A 21,095-nucleotide genomic window follows, 5' to 3' on the forward strand; every position below is an offset into this window, starting at 1 on the left:
CAAAAAGAGCTATTTAAGTATAAATCTTAATTATCATGATTATTATGAGTCTATAGCTGAACCATACCCTTCTCCGTTTTTAAGGCAGAAAAGCAGGTAAAGCTTTCTGTCCTTTCACTCCCAGGACAAGACATGGGTCCTGACAAATGGCCTTAAGAACAAGTAGTGGGGGGCTTTATATTTTCTTAATGTGTAACATTTGGAGAAATTTCCCCACCGCACATTCTTTGGCTTAAGTACACCAAATCTAAACCGGCCAGTTCAAGGGCAATTCTAAGTGCTGTAGAGAGCTCTAGTTCATCCAGACGTCCTGAATCTTTGGATAAAACGGCACAAATGAAAAGCTGTGGGGAAAATTCTTCCAATATTTATAGTTTGCTCCTGACGTGCATTTTGCATAGGAGGCAACTGCTCCCGAATTAGGCAGCATAAGTCATTGACTCCCACTGCTTGTGTGAATGAGCATTCTTGAGCTGTGACATTCTTCCTGAATGAGTGGGCCTTAAAGGCACTCTTTATGTACAGCCTAAAGAATGGAAAGCTTTAAAACCCGGGTGTTTTATCATCTAGTGCTCTGGCTAGGCTTGTTCCAAGCCTAAAGTATTAATCATTTGAGTAATGATTTCAACAAGAGAATCTACTCTTAAGCAATCAACGTGTTCACGTTTACAGTAATATCTGACCTTGAAAATTCTTAGAACTTGTGCTATCTAATCAGAAGATGCTAGCAAAGGCTCCAGGTTTCTTCCTCATGGCACTCACAAGCAATCTCTCTGCCATGAATTTCTGCTTAGAATTGTGCTTAAAAGGTACCCTCACCACTCCTAGTCTCCACTCAGTCTCCACTCACACATTCATGTTCATGAAGGGACTTCTCTATAGGTGGGATTGAATTCCAGTGACATCCACATAATGGATCAATTTCATCTTAGATGAGTCTTATTTTTGACCGGTAAGCTAAATAGGATACAGCAGAATCTTCAGAGAATCCTCAGATAACCCCATGCTTTCTATGTGTGTGCCTGCACTGCTGTCTCTACTTATTCACTCTCCCAAGCCTCCTTAAGCCATCCTACCTTTTGCCAAGCCCAATTAGAGTGCATCTCTGTGCACCAACTATTCCATATTTTTATCATTATTGCTGGTTAATACCCTTGGAGAGTCAGTGAGGTAACCTCGATGGATGCCTGACCAGTTCTTCCAGGGCTCACACCGCCCCCCCCACCACCACTGACCCTGGCTAGGTTCTGCAGGGCAGAAGCGAACTACCCTTACTACTCAAAGTGTGGTCCATGGATTTTGAGCACCATCTGGGAGCTTGTTAGAAATGCAGACTCTAAGCCCTTCTCCAGACTCATGGCATCAGAATCTGCATTTAACAGGATCCCCAGGAGATCTAATTGCTCATCAAAGCTTGAGAAACCCTGGTTTACAACTCCGTGGCAAGTTTGACCAAAGTCAAAAGGCCCCAGTGGACATAAAGGATAGTAATTTTTTCAGTGAAGCGTAGAGCAAACCTGAAAATAGCATACCTAAATATTGAGGGGGGAGGGCAGTGACTGCAGAAAATATTAGGGGTAAGGGCAAGAGGTATGTTTTGTCCCCAGTGGCACATGTCTGGACCCCACTCCAAATGGGGAGAGGGAGGAGAGAGCTTAGACACCTGAGAGAGCTCACATTCACCCACCCTCTCTAGGAGCCCAACGCTGACTTAGTCTTCTCCTGAAAGGGCCAAGTCTAGAAAGCTCATGTAGTCAGGGGGCAGAGTCTGGAGGTCCTCTTCTCTGGGCAAGCCCAAGCCTCTAGATGAGGGAGGACATCTCTCTTTTCTGAGAGAAAAGCGGTTCTGGTCAGCAAGTTTCTTCCTAAAGGCTACAGAGCATAAGCACAAAGGGATGCGAGGATGGGTACCTTGTCATTATGCTCTCACACCTCCCTCAGGAGAGGACCACACCGAGCTCCTCCCTATGCTGGGTCAGGTACCCTGAGGGCACTCCCAGCCACGCGCATCTTCACAACCACCTTCTAAGGAGGTGCTAGAACCCTACATTTTACAGAGAAGCAACACTAGGTTCAGAGGTGGTAAGAAAATCACTCAAAGCCACACAGGTCGTGAAAGACAGAACTCTTCTATGAATCAGATCTGAGTTCCAAACCCAGCCCCTTCCCCCTGTGCCAAGCTTCCTTTGGAATAATGAGGAGAGGGAAATAACTATGCCTAAATTCCAAGCTCAGACACCAGATATGAATGAGTCATTTGGATCAACAGCAAGAGACAGGAGTTATCTCATTAAAAGTAAAATTTTTGAGGTTCTACCTATTCCACTTAGTTTTTCTGTTCAACGACTTCCACAGAAAGAGAACATTCGAAGGGGTGCTTAATTCTTTATTGCCTACAATTTCTGCACACCTTCAGCTGAATAGCTTTCCTTCCTGCCTTTCATGAGTAGATCCTGCCCAATAGCGGGACAGGGACATCCCTGGGAATTAGAAGCCAGGGTGAAGACCACCACCAACAGAAGCAGGGGACAGAAATGAAAGCCCAAGTGTTTCTTCATCTTTTATCATTTTATGGGTGGTTGCAGTGTTTTCTATTATTGGGAGAAAGGGCTTTGTTTTATTGCCTGTTGGTGGGTAGCCCAGCGCCCTCTGTTTGTTAAACCTCCAGAGAGATCTGACAAATTGTTCAAAATCCTAGGATTCTAGTACAACAGGATGTTAAGCAAGACTCTCCTGCCTTAGTAACCGACACCAAAGTGAACATGAGACACTCACAGGCGGAATTCACAAAGGAAATGGCTGAGAACTGAATCCATTGTCCTTTGAAACATCTGATTCACGCTGAGACTTCAAAAGGTCCCAGAGAGGAGAGAAAAAGGAAGGACTTATAAAGAAGTTTCTCTGGGGAGAAGTGTTGCCATCGTCAGCACCCCAGCATGGGGCTTCCACTGGCTGTGCTTGAGGACGTGTCCTGTGTTCTCTGTAGGCGAAAGGCTCAGAGGACAAGTGGCTGGCTCTGCCAGAGAAGGCTCAGGCCACCTGTGTGGTACATTTGGGTTCCACCTGTACACCCAGAAATGTCAGGACAAGGGATCACTAGGGTTCCCTGTGGACCAGATGGAGGCAGCCCAGTAGGAAGTCTGCATGGGGAGTCCAGAGGGCCAGAGGGACCCCAAAAGCACAAAGCTGCATTCCTGGGTGCTGAGGAAGGAGGTGCTTCCAGCAGCCAGAACAGAAATGCATTTATGTCGTGGGAACTGCAGGAGAGGGGGCTGCAGAGAGAGGAATCTCCACAAAGGTCTCCAGGAAACAAGATCGGTGAATCGGCATTGAACACCGCCAGGTCCCAAGAGCACAGAGCCGCCAGCCAGCACACTTTCCCCGCCCTCTGTCCCCCTAGCCCAACCCCTCCACCTCATTAGCGAGCTCCAGCCCCCGCCCCCATGCTGCCAGCCCGAACCGGGAGGGGAGAGGAGACTGACCCTCAAAGCAAGTCCAGAGTTGGTTTCTAACTCAGAAGAGACATCCTGTTTCTCAGTTGAGATTTTGTCTGCAACCTCAAGTGACCAAAGGATTGTCTGTTACTCAACAATGAGCCAAAAAATCTTACTTGGGTCAGAGCTCCCATCCAGACCAGTGACTCTCACACTTGGTTGTACATTGGAGTCACTGGGAATCTCAAAGATGAAAAATGCCAAAGCCGGAGCCACTGAATCAGAATTGCCAGAGGTGGGCCCCAGGAATGTGTCTTAAAAAATGAAATAAGATAAAACAACAATTAAAACTCACCGGTTGATTCTAACGTGCAATATAGAGTGCGAAGATCCTGCTCTAGGAACCCAAGAAGGTTACTCTTACTGACTAAATTGTAAAGGGCCGATGGAAAACCAAAACAAAATGAAATTAATTTGACTGTCACCAGTTGCGCTCTTCCGCGTGTTAGAAAGATAAACACCACCGTTCTCTAGATTGCACTGCACGTCGTGCTTTAGACACAACTCGAAACTGACCAGAGCAGAGTTCAGTTCTAAGCATGGGATCCGAAACAATCGATCTAGTGTTTGAAGTTTGGGAAAGGCTTTCCTCCCTTTCTCAATTGCTACCCAGGCTGCCAGTGATGATCAGATAGAAAAAGCACTGGCCTGGTACCCGGGTCCTGCTGACATCCGAAGACCTGATAACACCTGTACCTCCTCACAGCACCCTGGCTGGGGCTGGTGTCTGGTGTCAGACTCTGCAAGGTCCCAGCACCCTGGAGAGACGTTATATGGGGATCCTTACTGCCTTCCTCCCAACCTCACACGTGGTTGACGGCACCCTCTTGGCCCGGCTGATGCTGGCTCGGGGTCTCTCTGCTCCATCCTTGCTCCAAGTGGAAAGCAGAGTGTCTGCCACCATATCCTGCGTTTCCACACCGTGCTGTGCGAGAGGCAATCGGAACTGTCACTAGGTTCAGTCAGCCATCCTCTTCCATGCTCACCCAGCATTTCTTTTATCAGGGACTTTTTGTTTATTTGTTTTTATTTCTGTTTTAATTTCTTTCAACACGCTTCATTCTCTATCTCCAAATAGCCAGTGAATTCCTAAGCAAAGTGACCATTTCACAGAAATCTCAGTTCTGAGCTGAATGAGGAACACACACGCCCAAGGATGAAACAGCAGCCATTTTAATTCTTGTGGCTTCATACGGTGATGCGACCAGCTTCACAGGGATCCCAGGCTGCCTGCTTCCTGGTAAGTCCAGAAATTCCCAGTGTGAAAAAAGGGGATCTCATCAAAACAACTAGGAAAAAAAAGTAGCTGAAACTTCTTATCATAAAGATTTGTGGGAGCTAAACTTCTTGAGCAATTACTATAAGATGACAGCAGAAATATTGAAGGGCTATAAATCCAAATGTGACCTGATGTCCTTAACTTGGAATGTACATTTAGACCAGCAGGGAAATTGCATATATATATATATGCTGTTTGTCTATTTTTCTTTAGTTTTAAAGAGGGTTAAGAGGGAAAGAAATCAATTCTAAGAAAAGCCATTATCTGTGGGTTACAGCTACAAATCTCATAAATGCCCACAAAGATTCTATCACACAAAGCCAAGTAAGGTCACACTCTAATTGGCCAAACTGGTTTATGGCCCATACGGGCCATTTATATCCACTATCACCCAGGGCCAAGTCTCTTTCATTTCCACTTTTATTTATTACTCTTTGATAGCTGGTCCTTGAGTAAATACTTAAAAAGAAAAAAAAATCAGACTTTTCTAAAAGCCGTATTTACATTGAAGATCTGATAAAAAGGAATAAATGAGCAAGAAAATGGAAAAAAAAAAAGGAGAGAAGAGAACATCTTTATAAAATGTGGCTTAATTTTTGTTTTAGATAAATAAATATTTCCTTTTAAGGGAATATTTGAGAGACTCCAAGATATTCTTATGCCAGAAAACCATTCTTTCCCATCACTAGCTAAGTTAAAACTAACAAAAGTGATCGATAAAAATGAGGCCACAGAGATAAGAGGAGTTAAGCTCTACCAAATATTGGTACCATACAGAAATGTTCAAAAGAAAATACATCAAAATCCTATCTAAAATAGAAGCTACTGGCTTTACACTGACAGAACAGTGCTCATATCAAAGCACACAGACCACTTCTAAAACTTTTCAACACCAGACCTTCACCCTGGAATCAAGTTCACCTCCAGCTGTTTCAAAAGTCAGTTGTTGGTGAAATTCACATAAAGTCTGAAGTTTAGTTAAGAGTAACGTACCAATGTCAGTTTCTTAGTTTTGACAAATGTAAGTAATGCAAGATGTTAGCATCAGGGAAACAAGGTGAGGCGTATCTGGGAACTCTGGATACCATCTCTGCAACTTTTCTGTATATTTAAAATTATTCACAAATCAAAAGTTTATTTAAAAACAGACAAAAAGCACTTGAACCAAAAGCAGAGTCTCTGGATTTAACTATAAAGCTGTTATCCCTCCAAACATGCAGGAAAAGGAACATAGCAATCTAGCGATTTACTACAGCAAATGTAGCCAAGCAACTGAACTCTCAATTAAGAGGAAGATTTAATGAAACAGACAACAACTGCCAGGGTGTCTGGGTAAGTCATCCAAACATAGCTTGTTCTATGTGCTCCTGAAAAGCTGTTTGTAAATCAAACTTATATAATTCAAATCACATTTTGAGCACACTGAGGAAGCCTGTGCATTTAAAAAGCTGTTGAATAAATACCAGGATAACAGGAAGATGTATTGTGTAATGAGAATTATTGCATTCTCGTTTGGCGAAGGTGGCTTGCAGCCATTTGTCCATGTGGCTGCCCTGCGAGCCACACTAGTACATGCTGCCCAAGCAGCCCCGACCCCATGGGCCTTCAAGTTTCTATTTTCCCTTCCCCTCTGCAAGGCTCTTTTTGTGTGGCTTTGATTAACTCAGGGCTGTTATGGTAAGGAATTCTAATCATGTACAGGTCCCAGTATCCAAACACAGGGCTCAGTCTCTACAATAGTAGCAGGTATTTGGGCAACACAATCAAGCAAGTAAGAATACTTCACTGAGCAAGAGTATCTGGAGGAGGTAATTCCCCCCCACTGAAATTCTTCTGCTGACCATGTACCGGACTCCTGATGTCAGCCATCCTTTTCCCAACCCAAACCATTGGTCAGATTGGAACTTTTACCACTCCTAGAAAAACAATTCAGGATTCCATCAAAGGATGCCACAACTCAGTCAGCCCAGGTAAGCAAAACATTCCACGACACTAGTTTCTCATCCATGGATGAGAGAGCAGGATTCTGAGTCCCAAATGGATAAGGGACTAGAAAATATATCTTAACTAGTTCATGAGCCAACCAAATACAGTTCGCCCACTCACAGATTTGTTTGGGTTTTGCCATTGTGGGTACACAATCTCATGTAACACTCGAGAGAAAAATAATGTGTGTTTATCAGAGTATTGTTCAAAGTTATTCATCCCCATCACCTCCATGGCAAGAGTATGAATCCCTGCCCCTGGACTTGGCTTTGGCATGAGGTTGTCAGTAATTGAGTGATACACCCTATCTTCCCCCCAGATGCAAAATCATAAGGTACTCACCGTCATCGATTCCAGGCCAGCCCATGAAGTGTGCAGAAATCTGTTTCTCATCCTTCCCATACTCATTCTTGGCTACTAACTTGTAGTCCCCATTGTTCATGTGAGTGGGATTATCCAGCTGGAGGCAGCCGTGGTACTCCGTGTGATTGGTAACATGGATTTTAGTACAGATGTATTTGGATTCATTCAAAATTGCCCCATTATAGAACCACTGAAGCGCTGGTTTGGGGTTGCCTTTCACAGTGAATGGAATGCACCAGTGGTGGTCTGAGGTTGGAGATTCGAGAAATGTGATAGTTGGAGCAACTAAATTGAAAAAGAGAGAGTTAATAGCATCAGAAAGCTCAGAATTCTCCCCATCTCCAGATCTCTGTGTCATCAATAGGGGATTTTTATTCAACCATTGTTTGGTTTAAGAAAACACATGACCCACAACTCTGGAATCCATCAATATTTTGTATCATCATCAGGTTGATTTAACTTCTACAGAGAGCTTCAGAGAGACTCCTTTCCCTGCTCTGCTTAAAGCCCATGCATTGTAGTCATTTTCACATCTATTCAGTGTGAGAACCAACTCCAAACAGACCCCTGAGATTTCTGACAGTGGAAAGCGTTCATTTGAAGTTGACTTTGGTTTCTAATATATATGCCTTTGATATTATGGAGATTAATCACCAAAACATTGAGGAATACTTTTTTTACAGGACTTCACTAAATAATACAAATAACGACAAAAAATGACTTTGGAAATCTTGCCTGAAGCCCTGATCTTGCATAACTTTTCTAAAACAAGTAAAACTGATCAATGCAATGAATGTTGCTAACGATGTTGATTGACTATTATAAAGTCTGATAAATTGATAATATTTTTCGCCGATGGTCAATAGGAAACTCTCTTTAAAAGCACTACTTTTCATTACATTACAGCCCATTTTTGCTGGAATTGGAGATATCAAAGTTTTGATCCTTTAAATGTCTGAGGTCCTATCTAAACCTGAACAAACAAACTAGAGATTATTTTAACCTGAAGTATAAAGCACTTTATTCTTAGGGGAAACAAACATTATCAAGTAGCATCTTTAAACAGAGTACTTATCCTGAGTGAAGCTATTTAAAATCCCTCATAATTGTTTATTTTTATGTGGTCTGACTGATAATTATAAAATCAAGGACTGGAAGAGACCTTTGAGACCTAATAGCATCATTTTTCGGATGAAGAAACCCAAGTGCAATAAGGTTAAGTGACTTGGTCAAGGTTACTGAGTGAGGAAAATCTGGAACAGGAATCCAGATCTCCTAATACCTAATCCAGTAGCCCTGCCCCTCATGCACTGCTTCCTGGTTGTATACATTCATCACACAAAGTGGGGGAAATCATAGCCTGCTAACAAATACACTCTGAGTGGGATCACTGCAAAGGATGTCTCAGTTGCTAATATTCTTAATCACTTATTCCTTCTACTTGTTATCTAAACTTTGATAGACAAGGCCAATTCTCCAGACCATGGAGACTACATAGATATTAACCTAAACTGAGAAAAATTTGAATTGGAGTGCCCTTACTTATAGGTCTGTGTTACAAACACAAGGACCACGATGGGGCAGGGACAATACTTACCTTCCTCCTACCAGCCCAGGTGCCCATGCCTAGGCCTCACTTTTTCCTGTCACCACACTCAAATGAGCTTTATGTGAGGTGTTGACTTAAGGACATAAAGTTGGAAACTGGTTGCATGTGTTTGGGGATGACATTGACTTCAAGCTTCCATGTGGGTCAAAATGATGAGAAATTATGAGTCCAGGACCTTCTGGGCGTCGGGGTAGTATTGACAGTGACAAAAGGTTGGTGATTTCAATCATTCACTCCAACAATCACATACGGAATGTGTGTTATAAGTGAATGTTAACCAGTGTATCAAACCTTGTGCCTACATGTGTGTAATGCATATTCATACTTACACACATGCACACTCGTGTTTTTCTCATCCAAATCCTAATCCAAACAGAGTAAAACCTTGTTACTTTATACCATGCCAGCTCAGAATTTCCACTCATGTGAAGATTATGTATTTTTTACTGAATACGTACACCGTTCACACTGAATGCAACAATCTGGAATGTTAAGTTATACGTTGTATTGCTTATAATACTGGAAAATAATGCACATATGCTTAAGAAACATTAATATCGTATGTCTTCAGTAGAGAGAAATTTAAAACAGTTATAAAAGTTTTTTTGCAGGTGATAATAATTTTCAGTCATTTAAGTAGGACTCCTCCAATTCCCCACAGAAGCTTGATGTCAAACAAATGGGGTATTTTTTTTTTTGTATCAACAGTATAATTAGGTGTTTGTGAACAGCCAGCTCAGTACTTTAGGTATCACAACTTGAAAGGTTCATATTGTTTTTACAGAGAAAAAAATTTAGAAACTGGTTTATCAGAATTTAAACTACAACTTATTAACAAAAAGAGGATAACCAGCTCAAAATATGTTCTATCAAGACAAGACAGGGGAAGGCAAAGAGGACATGCTTAAAATCAAAAAAGAAGCTTAAAGATAACACATGAACAAGAGAGATTAGAAGAAATAGGACAAGTGAAAGGGGCTGATAATATTTCTTAATTAAGGATACACAAAACACTGCATATACTTTTTTAATGCACTAAAGCAGCACCCAGAGTGCCCCAACCACAAATGTAGGTGTATCCACAATCATCTGCTATTAAAAACACATGCTGATCTGATTACGTACAATGTACAGTGAGGTTGACAGAATCTTGATCTTCTCCTACAAGATTTTCTGCCACACAAGAGATTTGCTTTCCACTGTCATCAGATGAAATGTTAGTTATCCTTAAGGAGCCCTGTGTGTGGCTTGTTTCATTCTACAAATGAATTAACAGACAAAGATAATCTTGATTAGGACTGGACCCAAAGTAACAAGATTTGGGGTTTCTTCCCCTAACTGCAGAAAATCATCTATAACATTAGAAAAAAGTTTCTAGCTTAATCGGGCTTAGGCAAAGGAGTAAATCAGAAGCTATTCTATTTCTCTAGATTTCAATTATTTAATGTGTGAAGTTGATTTAATCCTTGAATTCCTACCTACTTTCCTCCGAGGGAAAAGACCACAAGGAGAGTCACTCACCTTGCTCACAGTGACATAAAAAGCTTACTAGAGACCTACAGACTTTCCAATCTATGGGGTATAAATAACTAAAATGCAACCTGCATTAGTCTTTGTTAAGTAAGAATAGTTAGAAAGTAAATGCACAGCAAAAACTCATTGTAGATCTCTCTATGTGGCCCTATAAAATATTAAATGATTTTCACTAGGTTAATACAATCTCAAGTTCTGAGACACTCTCATCTCTATGAACGCACAGTCAAACACAAGCCTTACCATGTGCTTGGAAACCAGATTACCAACATCCCAGTATAAATTCGGAACTGGATCGCCTGCAACACTACAAGTTAATGTGATAGACTTTCCCTCCTCCACAGTGAGGTTAGGTGCAGCCAAATTTGCTGATGGCAAACCTGTGCAGCAAGGAAAGTAAAGGAAGACATATATAGATAGTTAGATGCATTATCAAAATAACAGCAACAAGTTGAAAACTCTTTCTGCTTCAAACTCAATAATTATTTACTTTCTGAGACTGATTTATGTTGATCTGAAAAAGTGCCAGATTGATGAGCTTTACAGATTTGATGTGAATTAAAAGATATGTGATGAGATCTGAAAATAAATCTTGCACATTTCTTAAAAATATCATTGCAGAGTAACCTTTTATTTTTAAAAACCCCACTAGTTTATAGAGCTATGTCTTCTAGCTCTTGTTCTGTTTTTCAGTTATCAATCCAGTTGTTTGCACATAAATAGTCATTTTATCTGTAGATCATCTTACTTTTCCCTGTTTCCTCTCTTCCATTTTTTATAGTCAAGGACAAAAGGGTGGGAGGCATCTACAATTTTTGCATAAATCCATTTTTTGCATTAAATAACTCATAAATCTAACTCACTACCAGAACTAGATTTTGAAAGAGACAAACTATGATTTTGAAATATAGGTTTAAAAATCAGACCTACATTTTCAGAGTCCAACTGTGGAAGTCGGTTTCAAAGCATTTTTCAAAGACATGAAGCTTGAACCATAACAGCATTAGAATGTTTCAAAGCTATATAAATCATAGTTAAATATTATAGGTAAAATTGGTCACCCTATATATGATATGATGAAAAAAGTTATATGGATCGTTATTCCAATGAAAAGTTCTTTTTTGGAAAAACCCTGAGAAAGTATTTGTTATCAGATGAAATTCTGATGCTTATAAACATTTCTTAATATTTCAAGACAGCATCATTTTTATACTTTGATATTTCAAAAGCTGGCTCCTCTTTATTAACACTATCACTTCATTAAACTATTACACCATTTGGAGGTTTATACTGCTTTTAATCATAGTATTTTTAACATGAAGGTGGGTCTCAGAATACATCACATCCTGCCAGTCAAGCAAGTCCCTCCCTTGATATCAGAAACTCTGCTTAGGACTATATTCACCCCCACAGCTGTGTTCCATGGAACTATGACCCTCAGGAGGAACCCAGAGGTCAGAAAAGGCAATTCATCTTCAACGGCCATTAACTCTGCCCACCTAGTGGTATCTGACCCGTCATCTTCACCATACTATGCATAAATCCTTCTCTTACAATGCAGTCCTTACTGACAAAGCCATTGTTATTTATTACTGAAACTACACTATAGCAAGACTTATACAGTATATGTCTCATGGTATTCCCACCATTGATAGAGGACTTCACAACAAGATCTGGCTTTCAGTGGCTGGTGTGACTTCTTCAGAACCCTTCCTAGGAAGGAACCCTTCCTTCCTGCCAGCATCCAATAGAGAGCAATGTTATATATTTCACGGGGTTTCAAACAGCCCCCTAATACTCTGAGTTAGACAGGGCAATGAAGTGTATACAAATGATCAAGAGGCAGTGCAGTTAACCGGAATGAACACTGGGTCAGGAGTCAGGAACCCTAGACCCTAAATCTGGCACGTACTGTGTGACCTTGGGTGAGTCATTTCTCCTCTCTCAATGTGTTTTCTTCTCTGTAAAATTACACTGTTCAATTAGAAGATCTAGCTCTAAAATTTTCTAACTCTAATATCTGATGACAACATCCATGACAATTAAGCTTCCCAATGTAAGAAGCATGCCATGGCAAGATATAAGAAATGGATTTATTTTTTAAAAAATCTCCTTGAAGCCAGTGGTATGATCCAGGTGACTTTTTCAAAATATGCATTTTTTTAATCAAAATACATAGTCACATAGTTTAAAAAGTCTATAATTCTACAAAACTTGTTATATAAAATACTCAAACTACCTCTAAGATCAGGAACAAGAGAATGATGCACACTCTCACCACTTTTATTCAACATAGTATTGGAAGTCCTAGCCACAGCAATCAGACAAGGAAAATAAATAAAATATATCTAAATTGAAAAAGAAGAAGTAGAACTGTCACTGTTTGAAGATGCATGATACTATATGTAGAAAATCCTAAAGATACCACCAAAAAACTACTAGAGCTCATCAATGAATCTGATAAAGTTGCAGGATACAAAATTAATATACAGAAATCTGTTGCATTTCTATACATTAACATGAACTATCAGAAAAAGAAATTAAGAAAAAATTCCATTTACAATTGCATCAAAATAATAAAATACCTAAAAATAAATCTAACTAAGGAGGTAAAAAACCTGTACTTGGAAAACCATAAGACACTGGTGAAAGAAATTGAAGGCACCACCAACAGATGGAAAGATATATGGTGCTCATGAATTTGAAGAATTAATATTGCTAAAATGACCATACTACCCAAGGTAATCTACAGATTCAGTGCAATCCCTATCAAAATACAAATGGTTTTTTCACAGAACTAGAACATATAATTCTAAAATCTGTATGGAAATACAAAGGACCCCAAATAGCCAAAACAATCTTGAGAAAGAAGAACAAAGCTGGAGGTATCATGCCCCCTGATTTCAAACTATATTACAAAGTTACAGTAATCAAAAGAGTATGGTACTGGCACCAAAACAGACACATAGATCAATGGAACTGAATAGAGAGCCCAGGAATGAATCCACACTTATATGAGCAGTTAATCTACTACAAAGAAGGCAAGAATATATAATGCACTAAGGACAGCCACTTCAAAAAATAGTATTCAGAGAACTGGACAGCTACATGCAAAAGAATCAAAGCTGGACTACTTTCTCATACCATGAACAAAAATAAGTTCAAAATGGATTAAATACTTAAATGTAGGACCTGAAACCATAAAACTTCCAGAAGGAAGCATAGGCAGTATATTCTTTGACATTGGTCTTAGTAATGGTTTTTTGGATATGTCTCCTCAGAAAAGTGGGGGAAAAGCAAAAATAAACAAATGTCACTCCAACCAACTTAAAAAACTTTTGCACAGCGAAGGAAACTATCAACAAAATGAAAAGGCTGCCTACTGATCGGGATAAATATTTGCAAACTATATATCTGATAAGGAGTTGATATGCAAAATATACAAAGAACTCATTCAACTCCACATTAAAAAAAAAAAAAGAATCAATTAAAAAATGGGCAGAGGATCTAAATAAACATTTTTCCAAAGAAGACATACAGATAGCCAGCAGGCACATGAAAAGTGGCTCAACATCACTAATCATCAGAGTGCAAACCAAAACACCCTGAGATATCACCTCACACCTTTCAAAATGGCTATTATCAAAAAGACAACAAATGACAAGTGTTGGCAACGATGTGGAGAAAAGGGAACCCTCATGCACTGGTGGTGGGAATGTAAATTGGTGCAGTCATTATGGAAAACAGTATGGACATTCCTCAAAAAATTAAAAATAGAACTACATATGATCCAGCAACTCCACTCCTGGGTATTTATCCAAAGAAAACAAAAACACTAATCAGAAAAAATACCTGCACTCCCATGTTCATTTCAGCCTTATTTACAATAGCCAAGATATGGAAGCAACCTAAGTTCCCATCAGTGGATGAATGGATAAAGAAGATGTGGTGTATATATTCAGTGGAATATTAGCCATAAAAAAGAATGAAATCTTGCCATTTGAAACAACATGGATGGACCTAGAGAGTATTATGCTAAATGAAATAAGCAGACAGAGAAAGACAAATACCATATAATTTCACTTATAAGTGGAATCTAAAAACCAAAACAAATTAACAAACATAACAAAACAGAAACAGAGTTACAGGTACAGAGATCAATCAGGTAGTTGCCAGAGGGGAGAGGGGTGGGGGGAGGAAAGAAATGAGTGAGGGAGATTAAGAGATACAAACTTCCAGTTGCAAAATACACACAGGTATGAAATGTACAGTGGGGAATATAGTCAATAACTATGTAATATCTTTGTATGGTGACATATCATAACTAGGCTTAGCATGGTGATCATTTTGAAATGTACAGAATACTGAATCACTATGTTGTGTACCCGAAACTGAGTGTTGTAGGTCAGTTATACTTCAAAAACAAACACGCAAACTCATAGAAAAAGAGATCAGATTTGTTGCTACCAGAGGTTGGGGGGGTGGAAGGAGAGGAAGTTAGATGAAGGTAGTCAAAAGGTTCAGACTTCCAGTTATAAGTAAATATTAGAGATATAATGTACAACACAGGAAAACTTTTTTCCATTTCTTTAATTTTGTATCGATATGAGATGATGGATATTCACTAAACCTATTGTGATAATTTCATGGCGTATGTAAGTCAAATCATTATGCTATACACCTTAAACTTATACAGTACTGTATGTCAGTTATATATCAATAAAACTGAGAAAATATAAAAACAACTACAAACCCAGGGAAAAAAAAGAAAGAAAAATATTCAAACTACTATGGGAAAAATAGTACCCATGTGGCACTATTTCCTATTCCCAGAAGCACTCATTTCACCTCTTTTAACTTCTTTGGATATTGATCTCTATATCACTAAATATCATGTTTATATTGCTACTTCTTGTTTTTTCTGTTTTAACATTATCTACTGACCTCTCACCCTGGAAGGTGAGAACTAGGCTCATGTTCACACAGAAAGCCAGCTCTCCCCACATGCCCATACCACACTCACACTATACTGTCTTCATATCTTACCATCTGCTATGAAGTTTTGTTGTCTAAATGTACAATAAAGTTTACTATAAATACATAAACTCTACAGACAGCTGAACCATTGTGTGTAATAGTTATCATATTTTATCAAATTTAAGACAGCTTTAATTATAGGACACAACACTGTGATATGTACCACTACGAAAGGGAAAAAAAATGATGCCAATTCAACTATGATGTAATGCTTTCTCTCACCACTTAGCTCTCCTATTATTTGGAGGCTGGACCTTCTGGGTGGCCTATCGTTTTCAATCTTTTCTCTCCTATTTTCCATCTTTTTGTCTATTTGCTCTATTTCTGTCATACTTTTAGTTTTTCCAACACTTTTTGTTGTTGTTCCTGAATGGTCTTCTATTTTTTTAACACCATATGTTTGTTTCATGGATGCAATATCTCTGCTGATCTCTAATATCTATGAAATATTAATTATAATTTCTTGTGAATTTTTCTTCTGTCTATATCAACTTTGTTTCTGCAATGTTTTTTCTTTCTCTCTGTTTTGTGTTTGTCTTTCATATTATAAGCTTTTCTCAAACAGTTGGTGATCCTTTGCTGTTCTTTAATCTTTTTTTTTTAATGTAGATTTTATTTTATTAATTTATTTATGTGGTTGCACTTGGTCTTAGTTGCAGCAGGGGGGCTCCTTAGTTGGGGGTCGCTGGCTTCTTAGTTGTGGCATGTGAACTCTTAGTTGTGGCATGCCTGTGGGATCTAGTTCCCTGACCAGGGATCGAACCCAGGCTCCCTGCATTGGGAGTGCAGAGTGTTAACCACTCCGCCACCAGGGGAGTCCCTGTTCTTTCATCTTTAAGAGTGGAGTAATAGAAGCATTGCACATTTATTAACTGTCAGCATCACTAGGGCAGTATTACTGGCCTCTGTAATGGGTACCACCTGGTGTCAGTATCATTAAATCCTTTTGGGGATGGGATTGATGAAATTATTCAGATAATTCTCTTCCAGTGTACTGTTTGGAAGAGGAAGAAGGCTGGAAACACAGGTTTTCCTGGCTATCAGAACGCAGAACGTTCCTATGAAACTTTCTGTAAGATGAAATGACATAAAGTAAAGAAGTAATTACGTCAGGACACCTCCTTCTAACAGATGCACAGAATAAATCAAGATAAAGCACAGATTCTCACAGACACAGTCAAAGCTATGGCGGCGTGATGATGAGATGCCGAGTGTAGTTCCCAGGAAGGAGCTTAGTGGTGCCCCCTCACTGCTTGGGATGTGGGCTGCCTCTAAACAGCTCCACGTAAAACAAACGCTGAACGTTATTTTTGCTTTTCACCTTTTTTAGGAGAAGCAAAAATCCTCTTCCGATTTCTTTCAGAAAAGCAAAGTGGTGTAAAGAAAACTTCCAAAAATTGGAGGATATCTGTGTCAAAACTCAGTTGTATGTAAATCCATCATTCTCTCTATGGCTCTCACAGCCTCAACTCTACCTGGAATTCCTCTTGGCCTTTGTTTTATCCTCTTTAGAGAACAAACTTCCAGTTTTTACACCTGAGATGTATGGAACAAAAATCTTTCAACCACTCTCCTGTGTTCGGTGTTACCTGTTCTCTTACTTCCTGAGCCTTGCAGTAGTTCTGCAATATACACCAAGCTTTCCTCTTGGCTTTCCCCATTGCCAACTTGGTAACCAGCATTCTCAGCCTTTAAGTCAGTCACGACTCACCCATCTACTTTCCAATTGCCACTACAGAAACACAAAGCTTTGTTGACTCCTCTCCCATTCTCTTGTATTTATAGATTTATCTGGCTGAATCTGGAGAAACCATGGAGCCAGGGCTTGCCATGGTGCTTGCTCTTGAGGTACGAGCTCCCCCACCAGCAGACTCTACCAATGGAGCTTGGTGACACCCTTCCTGTCACCTCGAATATAAACCGATGGTGTAAACTTCCACCTTTTGTAAATGTATCTAAAAGTGTGGAAATTCTAAGCAGAAAAGAAGTTAAAATAAAGAGAGACTCAGCAGAGAATGCTATGCTATAATCTTAATCTCCCCTGTAAAATCTAATGTAGTTTATTTTTTCCTTCAAGCCTAAGTTTACATGATTAACAATTCTAAAAATGTCTGCTTAATTATAGTACTAGCAATAACATTTATGGGACATTCACTGAACCGGAAACTCTTGTCTAGTACTTTACATTTTTGTTTTATTTAATTTAATCCTTACAACCAAGCTTGAAGTTAAGTATTTATCCTCATTTAATTAATAAAGAATGTGAGGGCTTCCCTGGTGGCGCAGTGGTTGAGAGTCTGCCTGCCAATGCAGGGGACACGGGTTCGAGCTCTGGTCTGGGAAGATCCCACATGCCGCAGAGCGGCTGGGCCCGTGAGCCACAGCTACTGAGCCTGCACGTCTGGAGCCTGTGCTCCGCAACAAAAGAGGCCGCGATAGTGAGAGGCCCGCGCACCGCGATGAAGAGTGGCCCCCGCTTGCCACAACTGGAGAAAGTCCTTGCACAGAAACGAAGACCCAACACAGCCAAAAATTAAAAAATTAAAAAAAAAAGAATGTGAGTTTTGGAAAAGTCAAATACATCTTCCAAAGTTGCCCAACTACCTAGGAACTGAACTCAAAGATCAAGATGTTCACCACTACAATATACTACCTTCCCAGACTGTAATATCCATTTTGGCACAGACTATAAATACCAATACATATCCATAATCTAGGAATTTGGTTCATTAAAAAAATAATTACGTGTCTATCTGTGAGAGAAGAGTGAGTCTCCTTTATTTATAGAGAAATTGTATCACCCTGTCATAGCAGTTTCCAAAGGAATCTGTGCAAAATTGGCCAAGTCTAGATCTTTTAAATGTAAAGTCTTCCACAAATGAGTAAGCATCTGACTCACGTTAATTCTACAGCATTAATAGGCTGGCCAAAGATTCAATAATGGAAAAAACAATCTGTACTTGAAATACCACTTGAGGTTTAATTAGCACAATAAAAATGAATTGGGGAGCATGAATAGCCAAGGCAGGATAAACCATTTGCCAGGCACTACTTCCTGGCTTAATAAGATTTGAAATCAGCACAAGTACAGAGCAAAGCTCAGCAATGTCTCCAAGAGCTTCTAGCACTATGGTAATGGGATCCTGACTTAAGTATCAGGGCTGTCTTTCTTTACACGCTGGGAAACCTCGTTGGAGATCAGAGAAGACAAGCTGCCCGGACAGACAGACACCTCTGAGGCATGGAAGAGCCCAGTAAAGGACGCAGCTGATCAGTGTATGGGTTAAGGCCCTAGACAGACAGATGTGGGTTAAAGCCAACCCCTACTCATTAGTTGTTTACTCATGATGCTTGGTAAGCTTTCATTACTTCAACTGGAAATAAGGATACTAACGACATCTACTTTCTAGAGCTTTTAGGATGCCTAATAAGATAATATGGAAAATATTTCAGATGAGGTCTAGTGCATATTAAGTCCTTAATAAACGTTAGCTATTAATGTTATTACCAATATCAATATGGATATTTAGCTTTAAATATATTTTACATCTGAATTTATACATGTGTATATCTGATATCCTGTCAAATTACTTCAAGTAAAAATAACAAAGCCATAACACGATATCACAAAGAAATGGTATGTACTCAAACAACCTTGAAGACCATAAGATCAATGGAAGTTAAATGGTTCTTTTCGAGCAGGAATTCTTAGAGCTTTTAACATAGTAATGTGCACAGTGAACGTCCAGAGTTACAGAATTTTCTATATTTTTTTCTTTAACCTTGGGTTTTTTTTCCTACACAGAGCATCTCAAGGAATTAGAGTTACACAGAACATAGAGTGGGGAAAGTTTGGTGGACTAGATGATTGCTCAGGCTCCTGTCAGGTGTAAGAATAATAGTCGTACAAGCAAAAACCCAATGAATGGTCCAACACCCATTGTCTAAACCCTTGCTACTCTAAAGTGTGGTCTATGGAACAAGGGGTTTGTTGGAATGTGGAGACTCAGGCCCCAACCCAGACCTGCTGGAAAAGAAGCAATATTTTTAACAAGATCTGCTGGTGATTCATATGCACATTAAAGTTTGGGAAGCCCTGATCTAAAGAAAGTCAGCCTTTTCACTGAATGGTTGATGATTTTCTGCTGAGGTCTACTGGCTGGTATGTCCTTTCCAACCATATCCAGGTCAACAGCCACTGACACTGGTCCATCCACTGGTGCACACTTCTTGAAAGTTGACCATATTGACTAGGCCCTTTGATCACTAATTCAAAGTATGCACATTCTCATTTCCTGATAATTGAGGAAAACTAACCTCTAAACTTTTTGAAATATTAACTTGGCTTTGCAATAAATGAGATGGGTCAAGTTTGGGTTTTATTTTTCAATATCCATCTGTAGGCCTGAGTTGTGTTCTTTTTCACCTCATTTTAGTAAGCCTGAGCTCTGTTCATTTCTTATTGGGTCATCACTCCATGGGTATAAAAATATTCAAGTAAATTATGATTTTTGTCGGCTCTCTGTCTTCTCTCCACTCACTTTCTATCTTCTTGGCATATCTTCCCATTTTTGTGTCCCCTAAACATATATATTTCACAACCAGGAATGAAGCCAGAATGAGCCTGACCTATTTAGAAGTGGCTGCTTTACACCTGGTTGCAAAAATGACAGAAAATTAGCAAAGTGACTTTCCCAGCTCAAATGGGAAACTGTGCTTCTAGGCTTGTGTGAGCCGTGTCATGACAGTGACAGTAACCACAAAACTTCTAAACACAAAAATCTGAATAGCAGCTGACAGGTTAGAAAAACGGCTTTATTTGCCTTTCTAAAAAGATAAAGAAAAGCACTGATCCACTGTGTGGCTTGTTGTGTTTTAGTGGGTAAAACCTGATCTCTACTAAAAGGAAGCAAAGCAGTAAACCAGACTTTGTATATGCTTTTCAGAAAAAAAAATAAAAAATCAATCCAGCTAAGATGCTAGGAAAACAATGTTTTTTACCAATCTAATTTATACTTGGAGTATTAATACAGCATTTCATTTTAATCTTCCGTGAATGTTAACAAAATAGAATTACTATCCTATTTTCCTGGTTTAAAACAAAAGAAGGAGTATGTACAAATACGCTAAACAGACATGCATACTACAAATTATAGTGGAAACCAAAAGTAAATCTTAAAAATAAATCATTAAAATCAGTTTACCTCAAGGAAACAGGCCTCTCCTCCTGGGCACCTGTGAACCAACCTTTCCCAACATAAATAATATTTTGTCGATGTGTTGTAAGGAGGCTCTACACTAAAAGTTTGAAGGTTGGAAAAGTGGAAAATTGAAATTGTCATTATAAATAAAGAAACCAAAGGCAAAGCTGATTTCAATCCATAGGACCATTAAGGGTGTTTTATATAGTAACTACATTCAACCCTCAACTGAATTGCCATCTTATATTCACTGTGGGGCTAGCATGTTCTACGGTAGCTAGTTACCAGTAAAATGGGTTGAGGGATTGTTTTGATTTGACCCAAAAGAATACTGCCTTTTAAATATATTTGTTGTCTGCTTAGAAGAGAGCATATCATCCACTATTAACACTTCCTGAAGAAACTCTCTTCCAGAGATTTAAATCATAATTATAGTACAAAAAAATTAAAGTATAAAGTACACTGTTCTTTAGTATGCCATCCAGCCAGGGGAAAAGATTGAAAGGTTTGTACTGCAAACCTAACTACTGAAGATCAACCAAATGTACAGGAATTGAGTACAAGAATTTAGAATATACAATGTTATAAATAAT

General features: G+C 39.3%; 1 protein-coding gene across 12 annotated transcripts in view; it reads right to left on the bottom strand.

The window, feature by feature from the left end:
- The window catches only part of NTRK2 (neurotrophic receptor tyrosine kinase 2), a 373,842-nt gene that overhangs the window by 306,562 nt on the left and 46,185 nt on the right, over positions 1–21,095 (bottom strand). For all 12 annotated transcript variants that reach the window (XM_036855412.1, XM_036855415.1, XM_036855409.1 and 9 more), the window contains 3 exons: positions 10,508–10,644; positions 9,857–9,989; positions 7,102–7,407 (listed from right to left, as the gene is read on the bottom strand). In XM_036855412.1, the coding sequence (XP_036711307.1) occupies positions 7,102–7,407; positions 9,857–9,989; positions 10,508–10,644 (576 nt within the window). The remainder of the gene's footprint in view (positions 1–7,101; positions 7,408–9,856; positions 9,990–10,507; positions 10,645–21,095) is intronic.

This window comes from Balaenoptera musculus, chromosome 6 (genome assembly GCF_009873245.2).
Source record: "Balaenoptera musculus isolate JJ_BM4_2016_0621 chromosome 6, mBalMus1.pri.v3, whole genome shotgun sequence".
In the NCBI taxonomy this organism is placed as follows: domain Eukaryota; kingdom Metazoa; phylum Chordata; class Mammalia; order Artiodactyla; family Balaenopteridae; genus Balaenoptera; species Balaenoptera musculus.